We start from the raw sequence: 21,551 nt of genomic DNA on the forward strand, positions 1-21,551 counted from the left end.
AGTAGCCATGTCTTGAGTACATGTAGTACCCCCTTATTCATGGTTTTACTTTCCTTGATTTCAGTTACTCACAGTCAACCGTGATCTGAAAACATTAAGTGGAAAATTTCAGAAATAAACATTTTAGAAGTTTTAAACTTGTACATTGTTCTGAGTAGTGTGATGAACTCTTTTGTCCCTGTCTGTCCTGAACAAGATGTGAATCATCCCTCTGCCCAGCATATCCACACTGTATACCCGCCTGTTAGTCACGTACTAGCCATCTTGGTTATCAGTTTGAAAAAACATAATAGCATGTGTGTGTATATATATGTATACATGTTCTGTTTTTTCTGATAACGTATGTATATAGAACATATATACATTCTATAAAACATAGAGCGTACATGTTCTGTGTATATGTGTATACACATACTATATATATACGTGAATGTATACATATATATATTTTAGTACTGTCTGCAGTTTCAGGCATCCAGTGGGGGTCTTGGAACATATCCCCCCTCAGATAAGGGAGAACGAGAGCACAGTGCCCCATTAATGGGGTTCTATTTTGTTCACTCTTTGCATGCCCAGTAGGCATTAACTCAGGATAAGGAATGACTGTCCTCTTGATTCTCCCCTCTTTGTTCCAATCTAGAACCCCGAGCAGCTGGCGGGAATAGGGCAGGGACGCTTAGCTCAGGAGCGGAGTGCAGATGTTGCAGAACTGGAGGTGTTGCGCCAGCGAGAGATGGCAGAAAAGAAGACTCGAGCCCTCCAGCGAGGCAACAGGTGAGTGACAGAGAGGCAGATTCTTGTTCCTACATCATGGAATGCTGAGGGCATAGGAGACAAATTCTAAGGTGGGGTGATAAAACTAACATTTTAGTTTAGTTTTCTTTTTTTTTTTTTTTTTGAGACAGAGTTTTGCTCTTGTCACCCAGGCGGGAGTGCACTGACACGATCTCTGCTCACTACAACCTCTGCTTCCTGGGTTCGAGCGATTCTTCTGCCTCAGCCTCCCCAGTAGCTGGAGCTACAGGCACCTGCCATCATGCCAGGCTAATTTTTGTATTTATAGTAGAGTCGGGGTTTCACCATGTTGGCCAGGCTGGTCTCAAACTCCTGACCTCAGGTGATCCTCCTGCCTCGGCCTCCCAAATGCTGGGATTATAGGTGTGAGCCACTGTGCCCAACCAATATTTTGTAGTTTTAATTTGCTCCATGGTGCTGATGATAGAGAATGGAGATAAAGTTTCCAGAGAACTAAAGAATCACTTTGGACCTTTTTGTTTCTTCTGCAGGCATTCTCGATTTGGGGGCTCGTATATCGTCCAGGGATTGAAATCCATTGGGGAGAGGGACCTCATCTTTCACAAAGGGCTTCACAATGTGAGTGTGCTTACATCTGGAGTGGGAACGTTGTGGAGTTGCATAGCTTAAGCAGGGTAATCATCTTGAGTTCTTGGCTGGGCCTGATGGCTCACACTTGTGGTCCCAGCACTTTGGGAGACTGAGGCAGGAGGATTGCTTGAGCCCAGAAGTTCAAGATCAGACTGGGCAACATGGCAAGACCCTATCTCTTAAAAAAAAAAAAAAATTAAAGGTTGGGTACAATGGCTTATGCCTGTAATCTTAACACTTTGAGAAGCCAAGGAAGGAGGATTGCTTGAGCCCAGGAGTTCGAGACCAGCCTGGGCAACATGGCAAAACCCTGTCTCTACAACAAGTAAAAAAAAACTAACTGAGCATGGTGGCACCCGCTTGTGGTCCTAACTACTCGGGAGGCTGAGGTGGGAGGATTGTTTGAGGCCAGGAGTTCAATCATTGCACTCCAGCCTGGGTGACAGAGCAAGTTCTCGTCTCAAAACAAAAACAAAAATTAGTTTCTTCTGAGAAAATTGACGAGAGCTGCAAGGGGAAGGTGGTAGTTAGAAGTAATTCTAATCCCCCAACCGACACCCCCAGCTACGAAACTACAGTTCAGATTTGGGAAAGCAGCCGAAAAAGGTGCCTAAACGTCGCCAGGCCGCCCGAGAGCTGTCCATTCAGCGCCGTTCTGCCCTCAATGTGAGACTCTTCCTCAGAGACTTCTGCTCTGAGTTCCTGGAGAACTGTTACAACCGGCTCCTGGGATCAGTAAAGGTGAGAACCTGTGAAGGATATGGAGATAATCAGGAATGGAATAGACAGGTGATGATGCAGCTGTTGGTGGGTAAGAGGTGGGGAGGAGCTTGGGGAGGCTGCCCCTAGAATGTGGACTAGTAGATGGGAAGCATATATAGTTAGGATGTCCCTGAGAGATAGTGAAAATGCCAGAAGTGAGTGGGCTCCTGGCATGACAAAAGAGGCTCTGGAAAAATTGCCTCAGAGGGAGAGGAAAGGGAGAACAGGAGAAAGTTGGAAACTGTGGATCCTAGAGTATTATGATAGCGGTGGCCCAGCGTGGTGGCTCACACCTGTAATCCCAGCCCTTTGAGAGGCCGAGGTGGTGGATCACTTGAGGTCAGGAGTTCGAGACCAACCTGGCCAGCATGGTGAAACCCTATCTTTACGAAAAAAATACCAAAAAAAAGCCGGCATGATGGTGTGCATTTGTAGTCCCAGTTACTCGGGAACCTGAGGCAGGATAATCACTTGAACCTGGGAAGCAGAGGTTGCAGTGAGCCGAGATCACACCACTACACTCCAGCCTCATCATGACAGAGCGAGACTGTCAAAAAAAAACAAAGAAAAAAGACCAGGCGCGGTGGCTCACGCCGGTAATACCAACACTTTGGGAGCCCAAGGCAGGTGGATCACCTGAGGTCAGGAGTTTGAGACCAGCCTGCAACGTGGTGAATCCCCATCTCTACTGAAAATACGAAAAATTAACTGGGCATGGTGACGGGCACGTATAATCCTAGCTACCCAGGAGGCTGAGGCAGGAGAATCGCTTGAACCTGGGAGTTGGAAGTTGCAGTGAGCCGAGATCATGCCATTGCACTCCAGCCTGGGCAATAGAGTGAGACTCTGTCTCAAAAAAAAAAAAATTATGACAATGGTGTCCAGCATCCATTCCATCATCATAGGACAGGAAGGAAGAAGTTGGAAGCCCTGAAGTCACGGTGATCTTTTTGTTTTTCTTTTTTAAATGTTAGGATCACCTGCTTCGGGAGAAAGCTCAGCAGCATGATGAGACCTATTATATGTGGGCCTTGGCTTTCTTCATGGCCTTCAACCGAGCTGCCTCCTTCCGGCCAGGCCTGGTTTCTGAGACCCTCAGTGTCCGCACCTTCCACTTCATTGAGCAGAACCTCACTAACTACTACGAGATGATGCTGACTGACCGCAAGGAAGCTGCCTCCTGGGCACGCCGGTGAGTGGGATGGTTACTGGAGTTAGAGTGAGCTAGGGATCTGAATGCTTGAATTCAGGCTAGTGCTTTTTCCCTGATTCAGGGTTCAGGTGGTCAGTCTGGAGAGCAAGGACTGGCTGGGAAATTTGGTTTGGGTGGCACATTTTTTTTTCTTTTTTGGCCGTGGGAGGTTGCTGTTTCCATGGGCCATTGTCCTAAGTTGTCCTCCGTTTCACCTTTTCCCCTCAACTCTCAGGATGCACTTAGCTCTGAAGGCCTATCAGGAGCTGCTGGCAACAGTGAATGAGATGGACTTATCCCCAGATGAGGCTGTGAGGGAGAGCAGCCGCATCATCAAGAGTGAGGCCCTGGCCTGGTCCCTGATCCCAGCCTGTCCCATCTCATGATGAGAATCTCATTCTTCCCAGTCCCAGCTTCATCCATCTCTCCTTTTCCAGGCTTTCCAGAATAGCCCTTCCATCCCTTTCTCTTCCCCATTCCTAGACAATATTTTCTATGTGATGGAGTACCGAGAACTATTCCTGACACTTTTTCGAAAGTTTGATGAGAGATGCCAGCCCCGCTCTTTCCTTCGTGACTTGGTGGAGACCACCCACCTCTTCCTCAAAATGTTGGAGCGGTTCTGTCGGAGCCGTGGAAACCTGGTGGTGCAGGTACTGGGCAGCCCTACGACGTAGAAAGAGCTGTGAGGGAGAGTCAAGGAAAGGGGGCTCTTTCTTCTCACAGTTTGTACAGCTTAAGTTCATCTATTAAACCTGCTCTGAGCTATGACAGCAAGAGGTTTGTGGGTGTTGGCCAGTGTGAGTCTACCACAGTTTCCTTCTCCCATTAGAATAATCTCTGATTGGCCAGGCGCGGTGGCTCAAGCCTGTAATCCCAGCACTTTGGGAGGCCGAGACGGGTGGATCACGAGGTCAGGAGATCGAGACCATCCTGGCTAACACGGTGAAACCCCGTCTCTACTAAAAAATACAAAAAGCTAGCCGGCCGTGGTAGCAGGCGCCTGTAGTCCCAGCTACTCGGGAGGCTGAGGCAGGAGAATGGCGTAAACCTGGGAGGCAGAGCTTGCAGTGAGCTGAGATCCGGCCACTGCACTCCAGCCTGGGCAACAGAGCGAGAGTCCGTCTCAAAAAAAAAAAAAAAAAAAAAAAGAATAATCTCTGATCTGCCATAAATATTTTAGTTCAGTCAGGAAACATTTATTGAACACCTACCAAGTGCCAAGTACAAAAATCCTGGGGATTCATAATCTTAGAGTTTAATAATTATGCTGTAGCATTTTCTGGTTATACCTTGAAAGCATTGCGGTGAGATGGAAAGAGCCTTAAGTTGCAGCCGGGCACGGTGGCGCATACCTATAATCCCCGCAGTTGGGGAGGCCAAGGTGGGCAGATTACTTGAGGTCAGGGGTTCAAGACCAGCCTGGCCAACACGGTGAAACCCTGTCTCTACTAAAAATACAAAAATTAGCCAGGCGTGGTAGCGCACATCTGTAATCTCAGCTGCTCAGAAGGCTGAAATAGAATCACTTGAATCCAGGAGGTGGAAATTGCAGTGAGCTAAGACCATGCCACTGCACTCCAGCCTGGGTGACACAGTGAGACTCTGTCTCAACAGCAACACAAAAAGGGCCTTAAATTGAACTTTAGAAGGTCTGGAATCTAGTCTTGAATTGATTATTATTAGAATAAGCTCAAGCTGTTTGTGTCGGTCTCCAGATGTATAAAGTTGGGATTGTAACAGTTGTCCATGAACCCAAAGTGGAATAAGTGAAAAGCCTAGGACAGGCTGGGCACAGTGGCTCATGCCTGTAATCCCAGCACTTTGGGAGGCCACGGTGGGTGGATCATTTGAGGCCAGGAGTTTGAGACCAGCCTGGGCAACATGACAAAGCCTCTTCTCTACTAAAAATACAAAAATTAGCTGGATATGATGGCACGCACCTGTAGTCCCAGCTATTTGGGAAGCTGAGGCATGAGAATTGCTTGAACCCAGGAGGCGGAGGTTGCAGTAGGCCAAGATTATGCTATGCCACTGCACTCTAGTCTGGGCCACAGAGCAAGACTCTGTCTCAAAAAAAAAACAAAAAACAATTCACCAGCAAGGTGGCACATACCTGTAGTCCCAGCTACTCAGGAGGCTGGGGCACGAGGATCACTGGAGCTTAGGAGTTTGATGGTGCAGTGAGCTGTGATTGAGACATTGCACTCCAGTCTGGGCGAGAGCAAAACCCTATGTCTGAAAAATAAAGTTACTGGTTCACATTAAAAAAAAAAAAGGCCGGGCGCGGTGGCTCACACCTGTAATCCCAGCACTTTGGGAGGCCGAGACAGGCGGATCACGAGGTCAGGAGATCGAGACCATCCTGGCTAACACGGTGAAACCCCATCTCTACTAAAAATACAAAAAACTAGCTGGGCGAGGTGGCGGGCGCCTGTAGTCCCAGCTACTCAGGAGGCTGAGGCAGGAGAATGGCGTAAACCCAGGAGGCGGAGCTTGCAGTGAGCTGAGATCTGGCCACTGCACTCCAGTCCGGGCGACAGAACGAGACTCCGCCTCAAAAAAAAAAAAAAAAAACCCAGGACAAAATGAAAACCCCACAGAATTTGTATCCTGGAAACACAGGGACTTTGCTTTGCATAAACAGATTTTGGGCCAGGCAAAAAAAACAAAAAACAAAAAAAAAACCACAACAACAGATTTTTGTACCAGAACCTTCCTACAATTCTAGTTGCTACAGCTTAAAATTCTGTCATAACTAGATTTGAAAGATGCAGTAGTACCAATGAGACTTTGCTAAAGGGTATTTTTTGCACTCAGGGCTCTGTGGTATTATCTGTAATACTAGGTACTATCATTTATTGAGCACTTACTATGTATCAGACGCTGTGCTGATGTTTTCATATAATCCTCACAGTAGCACATGTGCCCAAAGTGGCTAAGCAACTTGTCCAAAGTCTTGTTAGTAATACTAATTCAATACTCAAATCCAGATCTGCTGGACTCTAAAACTCATGCTCCTAACATTTGGTCATTTGGTGTATTTGATTGTAAGTTCTTTTTTTTTTTTTTTTTTTTTTTTTGAGACGGAGTCTCGCTCTGTCGCCCAGGCTGGAGTGCAGTGGCCGGATCTCAGCTCACTGCAAGCTCCGTCTCCTGGGTTCACGCCATTCTCCTGCCTCAGCCTCCCGAGTAGCTGGGACTGCAGGTGCCCGCCAGGTCGCCCGGCTAGCTTTTTGTATTTTTAGTAGAGACGGGGTTTCACCATGTTAGCCAGGATGGTCTTGATCTCCTGACCTCGTGATCCGCCCGTCTCGGCCTCCCAAAGTGCTGGGATTACAGGCTTGAGCCACCGCGCCCGGCCGATTGTAAGTTCTTTAATGGAACATGACCTTCAGGGGCCTCCCAGTTCATCCTATTTGACTTTTGAGTACCCACACCAAAGACTGGTTCACAGCCCTGACTTGGGAGAAGCAGGATTTGGGTATTGAGTCACTCCTGCTTTTCTTTTCTTTTTTTTTTTTTTCTGCAGGGTCTCGCTCTGTTACCTAAGCTGGAGTGTAGTGGCTCAATCTCAGCTCACTTCAACCCTCTGCTTCCCAGTCCCAAGCGATTCTCCTGCCTCAGCCTCCCAAGTAGCTGGGAGTACAGGCACACACCACCATGCCTGGCTAATTTTTGTACTTTTTGTAGAGACAGTGTCTCGCTATGTTGCCCAGGCTGGTCTTGAACTCCTGACCTCAAGTGATCCACCTGCGTAGGCTTCCCAAAGTGTTAGGACTACAGGTGTGAGCCACTGTGCCTGGCTGTCCTACTTTTCAGGAGAAAAGAATTAGAGGCTTTATTTACATAGTGCTTTGCATTTTATGAAGCTTTTCCATATATCTTATTTGATCGTCATAGCATCTGCTTATTCTATAGGCCTCTTGAGATAGCACTGCTTTTGGCAAACCTCTGAACTCAGGAAATGGGTCAGGATTTTTGCCATGGCATCTTATGCTTACTCACATTGTAGCTTTTATCCACACTCTAACGTAATTACCTTTCTACTTCCTGTCTCCACCACTAGAGTAAAAGCTCCTCAAAGGGAAGGAAATATGCTGTTTGCTATTGCTTTCTATTACCAATAGATAGCACATAATGGGCACTCTGTGAATGTCCAGTTAATTAGTTTTGTAATAGAAAAGACACTGATGGGGAAAAGGCCTCTTTAGCTCTCTTGACATCCTAATACAATTCTTTCCCCATAGAACAAACGAAAGAAGAGAAGGAAGAAGAAGAAGGTCTTAGACCAGGCCACTGTTTCTGGTAATGTCCCATCTAGCCTAGAAGAACTGGAGGCTATGTGGCCAGCCCTGGCTGAGCAGCTGCAGTGCTGTGCCCAGGTAGGTGGTTACAGACACTCTGTCTTTTTTGAGAATAGTACTCTGGGTATACAATCTGGGTTTTCTACTCCCTCTGCTCCCATAGCTTTATCCATCTCTAGAATCCTGAGCTCAACATAGACTCCATGGTTCCCTTTGATGCGGCCTCAGAGGTGCCAGTGGAGGAGCAGCGGGCAGAAGCCATGATACGGATCCAAGACTGTCTCCTGGCTGGCCAGGCCCCACAGGCCCTGACTCTCCTGAGGTCTGCCCGGTAAGAACCCTGCTGCTTATCCTCTTGGGCTTTGGGGAAAGGAGGAGGCCATCACTGTGGTACAGGGTTCTCAGTCTTCAAAAGAGAGTCATCTCATCAAGGCTCTGGGACTCCATACCGACTGACTCCTGGGGCGTTTTGATTGGTTTGTTGGGTTTTTTTGTTTGTTTTCGAAAAACATTAAAAAAGCATAGCTAATTGAGAAAAAAATAAAGATAAAGCAAATCCTCCCTTGACATCGTCAATAAGTCCTTGGTAATTGCGACTTTGAGTGAAATGACCTACAGCAGGTTTCTTATAATATTAAGAGAAAAAAAACTGATTTTGCTATACATTGTTTCACTTAAAGTGGCAGCATCCGAGAACCTATTGAAGACATTAAGGGAAGACTTACTTTAATTCTACTAGCCAAAGATAAGCATCATTAACATTTTGATGAGTAACCATGCAGAGGTTTTTTTCCTCCGTTACATGTAAAAATGTCATATATACCTTGTTTTACAAAAATGAAATACTGTACATGCTGATTTATAGTAATTTTTCACTTCTCAGTATATTGTGAGCATTATTTCTCATCAGATATGTTTCTGTAATTGTAATTGTTAATGGCTTTAAAACACCATTGTGTGGGCCGGGCATGGTGGCTCACACCTGTAATCCCACCACTTTGGGAGGCCAAGGTGGGCGGATCATGAGGTCAGGAGATCGAGACCATCCTGGCTAACACGGTGAAACCCCGTCTCTACTGAAAATACAAAAAATTAGCTGGGTGAGGTGCCGGTTGCCTGTAGTCCCAGCTACTTGGGAGGCTGAGGCAGGAGAATGGCGTGAACCTGGGAGGCAGAGCTTGCAGTGAGCCAAGATCGTGCCACTGTACTCCAGCCTGGGCAACAGAGCGAGACTCTGTCTCAAAAAAAAAAAAAATCCATTGTGTGAATATGTACATTTGTTCAAGCAGGTGTCAAACATTTAGATTGTTTGCATTTTGTTCTTACCTTATTTTTATTGAGTTGTGGCTTATAAGGAAAATTTTCCCTGGGGTCTTTGTTTCATTTGAGGTAACAGTTTGCATTTTCTTTCTGGCCAACAAAAGAAATAAGTCTAAATTCCTTCTTCTACTTCAAATTATAAATTTAAAGCCAGATTTCCCCTGGGTAAAGCCTTTTTTCTGTCTGTGCTCCAGGGAGGTGTGGCCTGAAGGAGATGTGTTTGGCTCTCAAGACATTTCTCCAGAGGAAGAGATCCAGTTGCTGAAACAAATCCTCTCGGCTCCACTTCCCCGTAAGTCTCCACCCTTCACATCTGTCTCCTTCCAGCTCTTTTCTAGCACCAACATAACAGAGACTCAGTAATCCTCCCTCTGTCTATAGGGCAGCAGGGCCCAGAGGAACGTGGGGCAGAGGAAGAAGAAGAGGAAGAGGAGGAGGAGGAGGAGGAGGAGGAGTTGCAAGGGGTCCAGGTGTCGGAGAAAGAATTTAATTTTCTGGACTACTTGAAACGGTGCGGGCTGAGAGGCCTGAGTTGGTCTTAGAGTGGCGATTTTGCAGCTGTGAGGATGAGCTATGTCTTCCTTATGCTGACATCCTCTCCCTCCTTGTTTTGGTGCAGCTTTGCATGTTCAACTGTCATTCGAGCCTATGTGCTACTGCTGCGGAGCTACCAGCAGAATAGTGCTCACACTAACCATTGCATTGTGAAGATGCTGCACCGGCTGGCCCATGACCTCAAAATGGAAGCGCTACTTTTTCAGCTGTCAGTCTTCTGCCTCTTCAATCGTCTGCTCAGTGACCCTGCTGCTGGAGCCTACAAAGTGAGGGGATAACAAGGAATGGGGGTCTAGAAGGGTATGGGAACCCTCAGGTAAATAAATAATCTTCAGGAGATAGAAGGTGCTGAGAAGTGTCAAGGGCTGGGAGATGGGAAAACAATGAGAAAGTAGGCAGGTTGAGGGAGCTGCATGGAGAAGGACAGAAGAGAGTGAGTGAGGAGGGGGCAGCTGGGAACAGCTATAGAGAAAATACCTAGAGGGCCAGGTTCGGGTCTGCATTGGACCAGAGGCCTCATAGTAACCTCCTTCTCCTACAGGAGCTAGTGACTTTTGCCAAATACATCCTGGGCAAATTCTTTGCACTGGCCGCAGTCAACCAAAAAGCCTTTGTGGAGCTGTTGTTCTGGAAGAACACAGCTGTGGTTCGAGAGATGACTGAGGGCTATGGCTCCCTGGATGACAGGTGAGCTTGAAGTTGGCAAAGGATGGGTGGGGGTAGGGGAAGTTTGATGCAGAGTCACAGAATGTCAAAGCTGTAAGAGCTTGCATGTCATTTAGCCCACCGTTTCTTTCCCTGTCATGGGTGAGAAAACAGGCTCAGGAGGTGAAATGCTTTACCTAAGGTTATCCAAGAGAGGAGCAGGGACTGGAGCCTAAGTCTACTGTGTATCTAGTTTCCTTCTTCGTCACCAGCCTCTGTAGAGGTGGTCACTGTTGGGAGCTGGGTGGTTGCCTGGAGAGAGTCCGTGTGTGACCTCTCCCAAAACATGCTGGGAAACCATGAAGATTTGTAGAAATGTTTGTCTTCTTTCCCTTAGTGTCTCAGCCCCTCTCCTTTCACACTTAGTCTCTTTTTCCCATAATATTCTCAGTCCCTGGAGTCAGAATGGTCAGGGTTCCACTGGCCCAACCTGGAAAATCTCTTAGTTTGACTTTTAGGTTCTTACGTGGAAGGAAAGTGAGGGGAAGGAGGCACACTGTAGGCCTCTCTCGGCTGGCCTCTTTCAATTACCTGCCTCATCCTTCCTGTTCCTTTCAGAACTGATCAGAGAAGGCCTTTGGTCTCCTCTTTTTGGGCCAAGAACCTATATGCTCCCTTTCTCCTTTCACCATTCAGGTCTTCGAGTCGCAGAGCGCCTACATGGAGCCCCGAAGAAGAAGCTCATCTTCGGGAGCTGTACCTCGCCCATAAGGACGTGGAAGGTGAGAGGCCTTGAGATCTGGAAAGTTTGTGAGGAGGGCAGCCTGAGCTGCGGGACCTTCTTTACTGCCTCAGTCATTCCCCATGCCAGGGCAGGATGTGGTGGAAGCCATCTTGGCCCACCTGAATACTGTTCCTCGAACACGCAAGCAGATCATCCACCATCTGGTACAGCTGGGACTGGCTGACAGTGTCAAAGACTTCCAAAGGTAGAGAGGCGCATGCTGTGGAGGCTATTGGGATAGGGATGCGTGTTCACTTCCTGGGCTTCCTCTTCCACTGACATCTTCCTCATCAGGAAAGGAACCCATATTGTACTGTGGACGGGGGATCAGGAGTTGGAGCTGCAGCGGCTTTTTGAGGAATTCCGGGACTCGGATGGTGAGTGAGGTGGTACTCAGGGGACCTTTGAGATGAAAGTCAAGCTATCCATTTCTTTTGGGGCTGCCTTTTATTCCCAAGGAAAGATTCTCCCATCCCTTCTGTTCACTTACTATATTTGTAAGGGTCATTTTTGGATGAATTGAGCTACCCTCTTTCCAGAGACCTCTGATGTATTTTACTCATCTCTTTCCCCTGTTGCCCTTGGGTATTCACTTGCTCGCTTTTTATAGATGTCCTGGGTCATATCATGAAGAATATCACAGCCAAACGCTCACGGGCCCGAATAGTGGATAAACTCTTGGCTCTGGGGCTGGTGACTGAGCGGCGGGAGCTGTACAAAAAACGGCAGAAAAAGTTGGCATCCTCCATCTTGGTAACAGTCTGACCCTGGCTCTGCTGGCATGGGCCCGCTCCCCTTGAAATGCTCCTAAGGAGCAGTCCACCCAAACTCTTCCTGCCTGAGGCTGTTCTGACCAGGTCCTTCTCAGAGAGCGGGTGTGGTGCGAGGAGGGGTCAGGAACCAAGAGACTCCACTAAGTTCCTTGTGTTGCCTTCATTTTCATTCCCCCAACCCCCAATGAATTTTAGCCAAATGGAGCGGAGTCCCTGAAAGATTTTTGCCAGGAAGATCTGGAAGAAGAGGAAAACCTGCCTGAGGAAGACAGCGAGGAGGATGAAGAAGGGAGCTCAGAAGCAGAAGAAGTCCAGGGTAGCTTAGTCCTTTCAACTGAAAACCTTAGTCAAAGCCTGCATCAGGAAGGTGAGGACTTTGGCTGGGAGAGGTGTCTCAAGTGGAGGGCTTGGGAGTAGGGTCAAATGTAAGTTTCCCTCATTTCCTTAGGCTTTTCTACCCCGCTGCTGTGGCTCCAGCACTGCCTGATCCGAGCAGCAGATGATCGGGAAGAGGATGGTGAGTGGACAGATGACACTTTTAGGAGAGCCCTGGAGGCTATTGGTGACCTACCTGGTCATGGGATGGAGGACCAGTTCTTCTCTTATATCTTCACCATATGACCCTTGACCCTGTCTTAGGCTGCTCCCAGGCAGTTCCATTGGTGCCACTCACAGAGGAAAATGAGGAAGCCATGGAGAATGAACAGTTTCAGCAGCTGTTGCTCAAGCTAGGGGTTCGGCCCCCTGCCTCTGAGCAGGTAAATATGCCAGTTATAGTGTCACCCAAGGCGTGTTAGTCCTATTTCCAAATACATCTCCTCCTCCTCCTCCTCACTGTAGTCACCATCATGGTCCTCCTCACTGTCATGGTGGTCTTCCTTATCATCCTCATTGTCATCTTGATCCTCCTCATTGCCTTGTCATCTCTGACCAGGATTTCTGCAGCAACCATTCTGCTAGTCTTCTTTTCCTCTCTCTAATCTCCCCTTCCCCCAAATCCATCTTCCAGACTGCCCCCAGATTTATCTTTTTAAAATATAGTTTTGATTACAGTTGTCCCTTAGTATCTTAGCGGGAATCTGAGGGGGGATTGGTTCCAGGACCCCCCTGCCCACAGATACCAAAATCTACAGATGCTCAAGTCCCTTTTTGTAGTATTTGTGAATAACCTAGTTACATCCTTCTGTATACTTTAAGTCATTTCTAGATTACATGTAATACCTATACAATGTAAATGTTAGGTAAATAATTGTTATACTGTATTTTAAATATATATATATACACACACACACATACACAGAGAGAGAGACAGACAGACAGACAGAGTCTCACTCCATTGCCCAGGCTGGAGTGCAGTGACTCAGTAGTCTTGGCTCACTTTTGCCTCAACCTCCCAGGCTCAGGTGATCCTCCCACCTCAGCCTCCTGAGCAGCTGGGACTACAGGCCTATGTCACCACTCCCAGCTAACTTTTTGTATTTTTTATAGAGATGGGGTTATGCCATGTTGCCCAGGCTGTGTATTATTGTGTAATGTTATATTATTTTTTATAGTTAATTTTTTTTTAATATTGTCAATTTACAGTGTTTTGAATCCACAGATTCAGAACTTCTGGATATGGAGGGTCAAGTCCCCTGTCCAGAGCCCTTGATGATTCCTTACTGCTTGCAGGACAGAATCCACACAAACTCCAAATAGCATGCCCATCCTTGGCCAACCTTTGCAGCCTCACAGCCACACCACTCACACACCAACTTTACATCATCGTCACCCTGGTAGGCTTTTTCATGCCTCCAAATGGCTAATCATGCCAGTCCCTCTATTGGAAGACTGCAACCATGCACACAAGGTGACACACACACTCCATCTGTCTTACTGATGGACCTCTACACAGTCAAGAGTCTGCTCAATTGTCACCCTGTCAGAGAAGCAGTCCCTGTCATTCTTTCAACCCCTGAAGTAAAAATAATCACTTTTGCAGTTGTGATTTGTTCATTCCCCTGATGCAACCTCAGTCCTGTGGAATCTGCCAGGTACGGTGGCTCACGCCTGTAACCCCGGCACTTTGGGAGGCCGAGGCAGGCAGATTACCTGAGGTCAGGAGTTCAAGACCAGCCTGGCCAACATGGCAAAACCCTGTCTCTACTAAAAATACAAAACTTAGCCTGGTGTGGTGGTAGGCGCCTGTAGTCCCAACTACTTGGGAGGCTGAGGCAGGAGAATTGCTTGAACCCAGGAGGGTGAGGTTGCAGTCAGCTTTTATCGCTTTGCCATGGTATTCCAGCCTGGGTAACAGAGTGAGATTCTGCTTCAAAAACAAAAAAAAATCCTGTGATATTACGGCACATTTGTTATTTTTCCCATTGGATTTGAGTTATTTGACAGCAAGGATCATACCTGATTCACCTTTACATCCCCAGGATTTATTTATTTATTTATTCAATTAGCAACTATAGCCAGGTACAATGGCTCATGCCTGTAATCCCAGCACTTTGGGAGGCTGAGGTGGGAGGATCGTTTGAGACTGGCCTGGGCAACACAGCAAGACCCTGTCTCTACAAAAAATTATGAAGCAGTTGGGCATCATGGTGGCATCATGGCACCCCTGTGGTCCTAGCTACTTGAGAGGCTGAGGCGGGAGGATAGCTTGAGCCCAAGAGATCGAGACTACAGTGGACCATACTTGTGCCACTGCACTTCAGCCCGAGTGACAGAGGCAGACCCCTTCTCATTTAAAAAAAAAAGAACAACCAAAAAAACCTATACTTACTGGGAACCTCCTAATGTAGCAGGCACTGTGCTAGGCATTGGTTATATATTGGATAAATAAGCATTAAGTAGAGTTCACAACCCTTGTGGATCTTCACCAATGTTGGGTCATATATATTCAATGAATGTCAAACTGGGGAACAAGAGGCTGGTCCTTTCCCTTTTCAACTTCTTGGCCCCTGTAGGAAACCTTCTGGCGAATTCCAGCCAAGCTGAGTCCTACCCAGCTCCGGAGGGTAGCAGCTTCTTTGAATCAACCAGAGGAGGAACAGAAGCTGCAGCCAGAGCTACAGCCTGAAGTCCCTGGAGAGGAAGGCGCTGATGAGGAGCACCGTAAAGAGCACCGAGCACAAGCCCTGAGGGCCCTCTTGCTAACCCACAAGAAGAAAGGCCTGGCGTCCCCAGAGGGTAATAGTGCGACAGCCATCTTCTGAGTATTAACGTGTCAGCCATGTTGGTCTAGAGGGCAGGAAAGGTATATTGAGACTATGAGGACTGAGTTCCTCATTTTGTGTCGTTATTTATGGTCATTGCAGAGGAAGACACTGTTGGTAAAGAGCAGCTGAAGACAGCACCCAAGAAGCGACAGTTGCTGGACAGTGACGAGGAACAGGAAGAAGATGAGGGCAGAAACAGAGGTAGGGAATTGGATGGACCTTCTTTTTCTTCTCTAATCCTGAAGACAAACTCTACCACCTCCTTACCCCTTAACATATTTAGATATTCTCTCTCTCTCTCACCCCTGTTGTTCCCACAGCACCAGAGTTGGCAGCTCCAAGAATCCAAAAGAAGAAACGATTTCAGATTGAGGATGATGAGGATGACTGAAGAGCTAAGAAGCCTAGGGGTAGAGATAGACACGTTTTTAGATGGTACATTTAAGTCAGAGTTGGAAGGGTCATACAGGACCCAGACACTCCTCTTACCGGACAGAGCAGTACAATCCTGGGCTCTTCCATAGATTTAGGCTGACAAACTTCAGCAGCAGTATTGGACTTCTCTGCTGTCAGTCTTTGTTTCTCCCAGTTTTTATCAGTATGCCCCAGCAGCTCTCTGGAGATTTATTCCTTTTCTTCTAGGAACCATTTCTTTTGATTATTAGAGCTCCTTAGCAAATAAGAGGATTGAATGAAATAGAGAAAGCACCCTGGACCCCTCTTGTTGGTCTGTTCCGTTTGGCTTTCTCTTGGAGACAGGCCACAGCATCAGATAGAGAGCTTTATGACATGACAGGTGGAGGTTTTGTGCCACTTTTAGAAGATACCAGATGCCTCTGTCCTCATTTTCTTTCCTGTGATCATCCTCTAGATACCAGATAGAGTCCCATTCCTGCATTTGAGATAGGGCTGGAATATAGTACTCTAGATGATGAACGTGTTTGCTTCATGTTTGGTATTAAATATGTAAGAGTAGAAGTTCTGATCTCAGTCTGACTTGTCAGTATATCTAAGTTCCCCAGCCCTTCCCCTGCTGTGTTCTTTTTTTTTTTGAGATGGTGTCTCACTCTGTCACCCAGGCTGGAGTGCAGTGGCCGGATCTCAGCTCACTGCAAGCTCCGCCTCCCAGGTTTGTGCCATTCTCCTGCCTCAGCCTCCCGAGTAGCTGGGACTACAGGCACCCACCAACACGCCCGGCTAGTTTTTTTTTTGTATTTGTTTTAGTAGTGACGGGGTTTCACAGTGTTAGCCAGTATGATCTCGATCTCCTGACCTCGTGATTCACCCGTCTCGGCCTCCCAAAGTGCTGGGATTACAGGATTGAGCCACCGCGCCCAGCCCCCTGCTGTGCTCTTGAAAGAAGAACTTAAAAATCTTAGGGTAAAGGCCGGGCGCGGTGGCTCAAGCCTGTAATCCCAGCACTTTGGGAGGCCGAGACGGGCGGATCACGAGGTCAGGAGATCGAGACCATCCTGGCTAACACGGTGAAACCCCGTCTCTACTAAAAAAATACAAAAAAACTAGCCGGGCGAGGTGGCGGGCGCCTGTAGTCCCAGCTACTCGGGAGGCTGAGGCAGGAGAATGGCGTAAACCCGGGAGGCGGAGCTTGCAGTGAGCTGAGATCCGGCCACTGCACTCCAGCCCGGGCGACAGAGCGAGACTCCGTCTCAAAAAAAAAAAAAAAAAAAATTTTTAGGGTAAAAAGAGAACAGCAGACCGTCACAGTCACTCAAGCCTGTTGTCCCAGCACTTTGGGAGACTGAGACGGGCGGATCACTTGAGGTCAGGAGTTTGAGACCAGCCTAGACAACATGGCGAAACCCCGTCTCCACTAAAAATACAAAAATTAGCCAGCCATGGTGGCACGCGCCTGTAATCCCAGCTACTCAGGTGGCTGAGGCAGGAGAATCGTCTGAACCCAGGAGGCAGAGGTTGCAGTGAGCCGAGGTCACGCCAGTGCATATGTCTGGGCGACAGCAAGCGAGACTCTGTTTCAAAAAAAAAAAAAAAAAAAAAAAAAAACCAACAACCTTCCCTTTTCTTCTGCTTTCCCTGCAGAAGACATAGAAAAGCATTTTTACCTCTAGATCCTTTAGGGTAAATTCTTAGGGTGACAAGAGTATGCAGCAGGAAGAAGCAGGAGCCACAAAGGAAAAGAAGCCAACGTGTTGGCATGGGACATAGAAAAGGACAAAATCTAGGCAGGAAAAGGATGGATACATACTGCAAATATTATGTTCTTACCCATTCTTGGAAATGTCAGCTTTCTTGCTCCCTGTGCTTCCAGCTGAGGTAGGACGAAGGTGAGATTCAGAAAATAGCCATTCAGCTCAGGAAGGCTCCTAAGTAAAGGATGGATTTGGATTGTCCTGTTACTTTGACTTTTTATTTTTATTTTTTCCTGAACAGATGAGGATCTCTCATAGCCTCTAAAAGTAGGAGTGAAGCTATTTCCATGGCAATTGAAGTTTCCGAGGGCTAGACGCTTTCTAGCTCTGGCCAGTCTTGGTGCTTCTTCAGCCTGAGCCTTTCTCCACCTCCCAGCCTGAGCACTGCTTCCTTCCAGCAGGGCTGCTCTGTTGTCCCCCCCATGATCTGGGCTGTGCTGCTCCTTTGCTGTGTCCTGCTGTCCCCAGTGTCTGCCTTTTTTTTTTTTTTTTTTTTTTTGAGATGAAGTCTCACTCTGTCGCCCAGGCTGGAGTGCGGCAGTGTGATCTTAGCTCACTGCAGCCTCTGCCTCCCGGGTTCAAGTGATTCTCTTGCCTTAGCCTCCCAAGTAGCTTGAATTACAGGTACGAGCCACCACACCCAGCAAATTTTTTGTGTTTTTAGTAGAGACAGGATTTCACCATGTTGGCCAGGCTGGTCTTAAACTCTTGACCGCAGGTGATCTGCCTGCCTTGGCCTCCGAAAGTGCTGGGATTATAAGCGTGAGCCACCATGCTCGGCCTAGCGGCTGCCTTTTTTTTTTTTTTTTTTTTTTTTTTTTCTCCTGTGATGGAATCTCGCCCTGTCGCTCAGGCTGGAGTGCAGTGATGCAATATCAGTTCACTGCAACCTCTGGCCCCTGGGTTCAAGCAATTCTTCTGCCTCAGCCTCCTGAGTAGCTGGGATTACAAGCATGCACCATCACACCTGGCTAATTTTTGTATTTTTAGTAAAGATGGGGGTTCATCATGTTGGCCAGGCTGGTCTGGAACTCCTGACCTCAAGTGATCCTCCCACCTCGGCCTCCCAAAGTGATGAGATTACAGGCATGAACCACCGCATCTGGCCGTGGCTGCCTTTTTAAGAAATGCCCAGAACTGGACCCTGACCTTCCATCACTCTTTGAAATTTCCAGCCCCAGTTTCTTCTACCAGTATTTATCAGATAGAAAATTTACTACATGTTAGGCTCAAGAGGTATTTTTATCCTTTTCCATTTATTTACCCTTTGGAAATTTTTAAATTTTTAAATGAGAAGAGGAGTAAAAAGCTATTTCTTACATATTTGAGTCACAGCCATCTGATTTCTCCTTATTCTGGATCTCTGTCTTAGATTAGACTGGGAATGTGGGAGCAAGAGGTAGATGCTGCTTTTGCGGCATTTCTGACTCCTGAACAAGCTCTGATTAGTAAGTACGTATCAGTTCAGGTATAGATTGGGAGAACCTATGGATCATGATGACGGTCATACATGTATGAAAGGGAGAAAGAAAAATTACAGTGCTACTCAGAAAATCTTGGCCAAGTTGATACAGAGCCCCAGAGTGAAGATTACATGACTGAGGAGTCCCATATCTGGCAGACTTGGCCGGGCTCTAGCACTGTCCGCCAGTCATTGTCTCAGAGCAACCTGTAGAGAGGGATGCTGCTGCGATCACTGCAGAACATCCTAAGGAGTGGAAACCTAAGTCTGTCGGCCAAGTAGAATATTCACTCTGTGTTCTCCTGAAGGGAGATCTGAGCAGAACACCACAGGACAAATAGGCAAATGTTTGCCAAAATTGTGCCCCTTATTGACCTTAGAGACAAGCAACTGTCCCCTCTCATGAGACAGAGAACTGGGACTGGAACAACCTACCCAGGAAAGCCTACCTCTCACTGACTGGCCTCTGGTAGTTTGGGGCTCTCAAATATTTAAGTAGAAAGTGAAGCAGAGGAAGGCCCTGGTGACCTGGGAATAGGAGAAGTCAAATAAGATCAGTAGGGTACCATTTCCCATGTAATTGGGCTCTAACCTAAAATGAACCCAAGCCTGGAGGTAATGGGCGAGTGAAACGGTCTCTGTTTTCTAGCTCCCACTTCAGCTGATCATTTACTGCTATGTGTTGCACACACTCTGGCCGCCATTTCATATGGAACCCAAACTAAGGCCCTGATGTCCCTTGCTTCGTATTTGCAGACCCCTGGTTCTACCAGACCTGGCTTCCAAAGTTCCTGCCTGGTTTCTTCCATATGTCCTCTCTACCCAGAATCTAATGGGCCCGGCACTAAGGAAAGCCCTGGAGCAGGCTGACTACTAAATTTGATGCCAGGCCCTGCAGATTTGGCTATACAGGGTGGGATATGTGAAAGCCACACAGTCCCATACACACCAGCTCCAAGGATTCTGGAATTTCAGTGGCATAAGGAGGAGCATGCCAGGTGATACCATGGCCTCTGTTCTGCAGATGTTAAGACAGCAGACCCAGGAAAAACCAGACGTGTCTTTCCCACTGAGTACTGTGAGCAGGGGCAGGAATATCCTGAGCACAGTGTGTTCCAGTTTTTGCCAGGAGTGAGAACCTACCGATGGCAGTGGTGGCCCATCTGGAGTGGTCACTGCGAAGATACCAGCTGCAGCCGGGGAGGTGTGGTGGGGGCTGCATGCTCCATGGAACCAGGGAGAGCCAGGAGCAGGCAGGAGCTCTGCCCGCTTCCAAGTTGGCAGGTCCCCACCCTCCTGGGTACAGCTACAGCAGCACAGCTACAGCTGTGGATCCAGGCATCCCTATGCTCTTAGGGGCCAGCAAAGCCTCACTGCCCCCACAGGCTCAGAAGTGCCTGCTCCCATTGCATAACCTCTTCCCACTCTGTTTTTGAAGCAGAGTTGAGGCCAAGCCCATCACTGTTGTGACCTGGCCATGTGTGCGCACCCTCCTGGTGGTGCTGACACACCAGCCCCCTGCCATCTTGGCCCCCTACAAACTTTGGACACTGACAAACATGAGAGAGAGGCTGAGGGGGAGCCAAGGGTGGCTTGGCAGGGGCCTGCAAGTGCCCCTCAGCAGGAACAGCTTGGGTCTCATGGATGACATTATTGATGGTGGCAGGAGGCAGGCTCCTGGGCAGAAAGGTGCAGGTCCAGTGAAGTCCCACCTTCAAACCAGGGACAGCCTGAAGGCTGGGGGCCAGACTGTCACTTCTGGGTGGAGTCCATTGCCCAGAATGAGAACTCACGATGCTTATTCTGGGCCATCCATGGCCCAATCAGCATGCACTTCCTCCCTTCTGAAGCCCATAAAAACCTCGGACTCAGCCAGACTCACAGAGACATCAAATCGACCTGCCTGTGGAAAGGAGCTACTCTCTGCTGGTCTCCTGAGAGCTGTTGTGTTGCTCAGTGAAGCTTCTCTCTGCCCTACCATCCAGTTGTCTGTGTACCTCATTGTTCCTGGATGTGGACAAGAACTCAGGACCCACAGAATGGTGGAACTGAAAGAACTGTAACACAAACAGGGCTGAAACATGACTGCCACCCCCCGCCGCCCCTGCCACTCCACTGCTTGCCACTTTGTGGGCGACTAGAAGAAGAGAAGAGCTGTGGCCCTTTGAGGAGCCCAGACCCAGGGGCTCCTAGAACCAGGGCTATGACATCCTCTTTAGGACTCTGCAGTTCCTGGTGTCTCCACGCTCCCAGGTGCCACTGCATTCCCTGGTGCCTGCAGTGGAAGCTCCTTGCAGTATGCCTGGTCCAGCCACAACCTCGCATGGAGCCGGTACCTGGAGCTGCCTGCCTGCTGCACCCGGCATGCCTGGCTATGCACAGTGTGGCCAGACCCTGTGCTCACACACCCTTTGCTGCTGCACACCTGGTTCACCCATGGCAGGCATGGAAAACAGGGATGGCATGGGAAAACAGGCATGGCAGGGATCCAGGCCGGTAGCGCAAGCAGAGCGCAGCCTGCCGGGCCAAATGGGTGGAACAAGCACAGCGAGCCCAAGCAACACTTGGGTAAAGGCACTACTGGCCACAGAGGTTTCCAGCTGGAAAAGCGACATCCCAAGAATCCCATGACACTACTATAAACGGGCACAGCTTTGTACTATGCTGCTCAGATAGAACTGGTCAGACAAGGCCAATGGGTCAGAGGTAGTTCTCGCTGCTAGAGGTGAGTCTTTCTGAAGAGCTATAGCTTAGAGCCTGGGGCTGGGAGTTTTGTGCTATAGGAAAATTGGATAGGAATAGAAGGGATGAATTCTAATTTTTTGGCAAGCTGTATGTGGTGTTCAAAATCCAAAATAAACATCACCTGATAGACATAGGATACACAATGATGAAAAATACAATGATTAAAAAACATGCTGGCCAGATGTGGTGGCTCATGCCAGCAGCGCCAGTACTTTGGGGGGCTGAGGTGGGAGTATCACTTTACCC

The 21,551-nt window shown here is 48.1% G+C and overlaps 1 protein-coding gene across 4 annotated transcripts in view; it reads left to right on the plus strand.

Moving 5' to 3' along the window:
- TIMELESS (timeless circadian regulator) overlaps positions 1-15,913 on the plus strand; it is a 32,868-nt gene extending 16,955 nt beyond the window's left edge. For all 4 annotated transcript variants that reach the window (XM_030939133.1, XM_030939134.1, XM_010377785.2 and 1 more), the window contains exons 8-29: positions 641-774; positions 1,287-1,374; positions 1,951-2,127; positions 3,123-3,340; positions 3,576-3,679; positions 3,824-3,993; positions 7,591-7,725; positions 7,827-7,978; positions 9,162-9,259; positions 9,349-9,478; positions 9,587-9,788; positions 10,064-10,209; positions 10,864-10,949; positions 11,039-11,156; positions 11,246-11,328; positions 11,562-11,704; positions 11,920-12,091; positions 12,173-12,241; positions 12,364-12,482; positions 14,679-14,901; positions 15,030-15,131; positions 15,251-15,913. In XM_030939133.1, the coding sequence (XP_030794993.1) occupies positions 641-774; positions 1,287-1,374; positions 1,951-2,127; positions 3,123-3,340; positions 3,576-3,679; positions 3,824-3,993; positions 7,591-7,725; positions 7,827-7,978; positions 9,162-9,259; positions 9,349-9,478; positions 9,587-9,788; positions 10,064-10,209; positions 10,864-10,949; positions 11,039-11,156; positions 11,246-11,328; positions 11,562-11,704; positions 11,920-12,091; positions 12,173-12,241; positions 12,364-12,482; positions 14,679-14,901; positions 15,030-15,131; positions 15,251-15,321 (2,940 nt within the window). In that variant the 3' untranslated portion in view covers positions 15,322-15,913. The remainder of the gene's footprint in view (positions 1-640; positions 775-1,286; positions 1,375-1,950; positions 2,128-3,122; positions 3,341-3,575; positions 3,680-3,823; positions 3,994-7,590; positions 7,726-7,826; positions 7,979-9,161; positions 9,260-9,348; positions 9,479-9,586; positions 9,789-10,063; positions 10,210-10,863; positions 10,950-11,038; positions 11,157-11,245; positions 11,329-11,561; positions 11,705-11,919; positions 12,092-12,172; positions 12,242-12,363; positions 12,483-14,678; positions 14,902-15,029; positions 15,132-15,250) is intronic.
- Positions 15,914-21,551: the final 5,638 nt, after the last annotated feature.

The sequence above is a fragment of the Rhinopithecus roxellana genome, chromosome 10 (genome assembly GCF_007565055.1).
Source record: "Rhinopithecus roxellana isolate Shanxi Qingling chromosome 10, ASM756505v1, whole genome shotgun sequence".
NCBI classification, from domain to species: Eukaryota; Metazoa; Chordata; class Mammalia; order Primates; family Cercopithecidae; genus Rhinopithecus; species Rhinopithecus roxellana.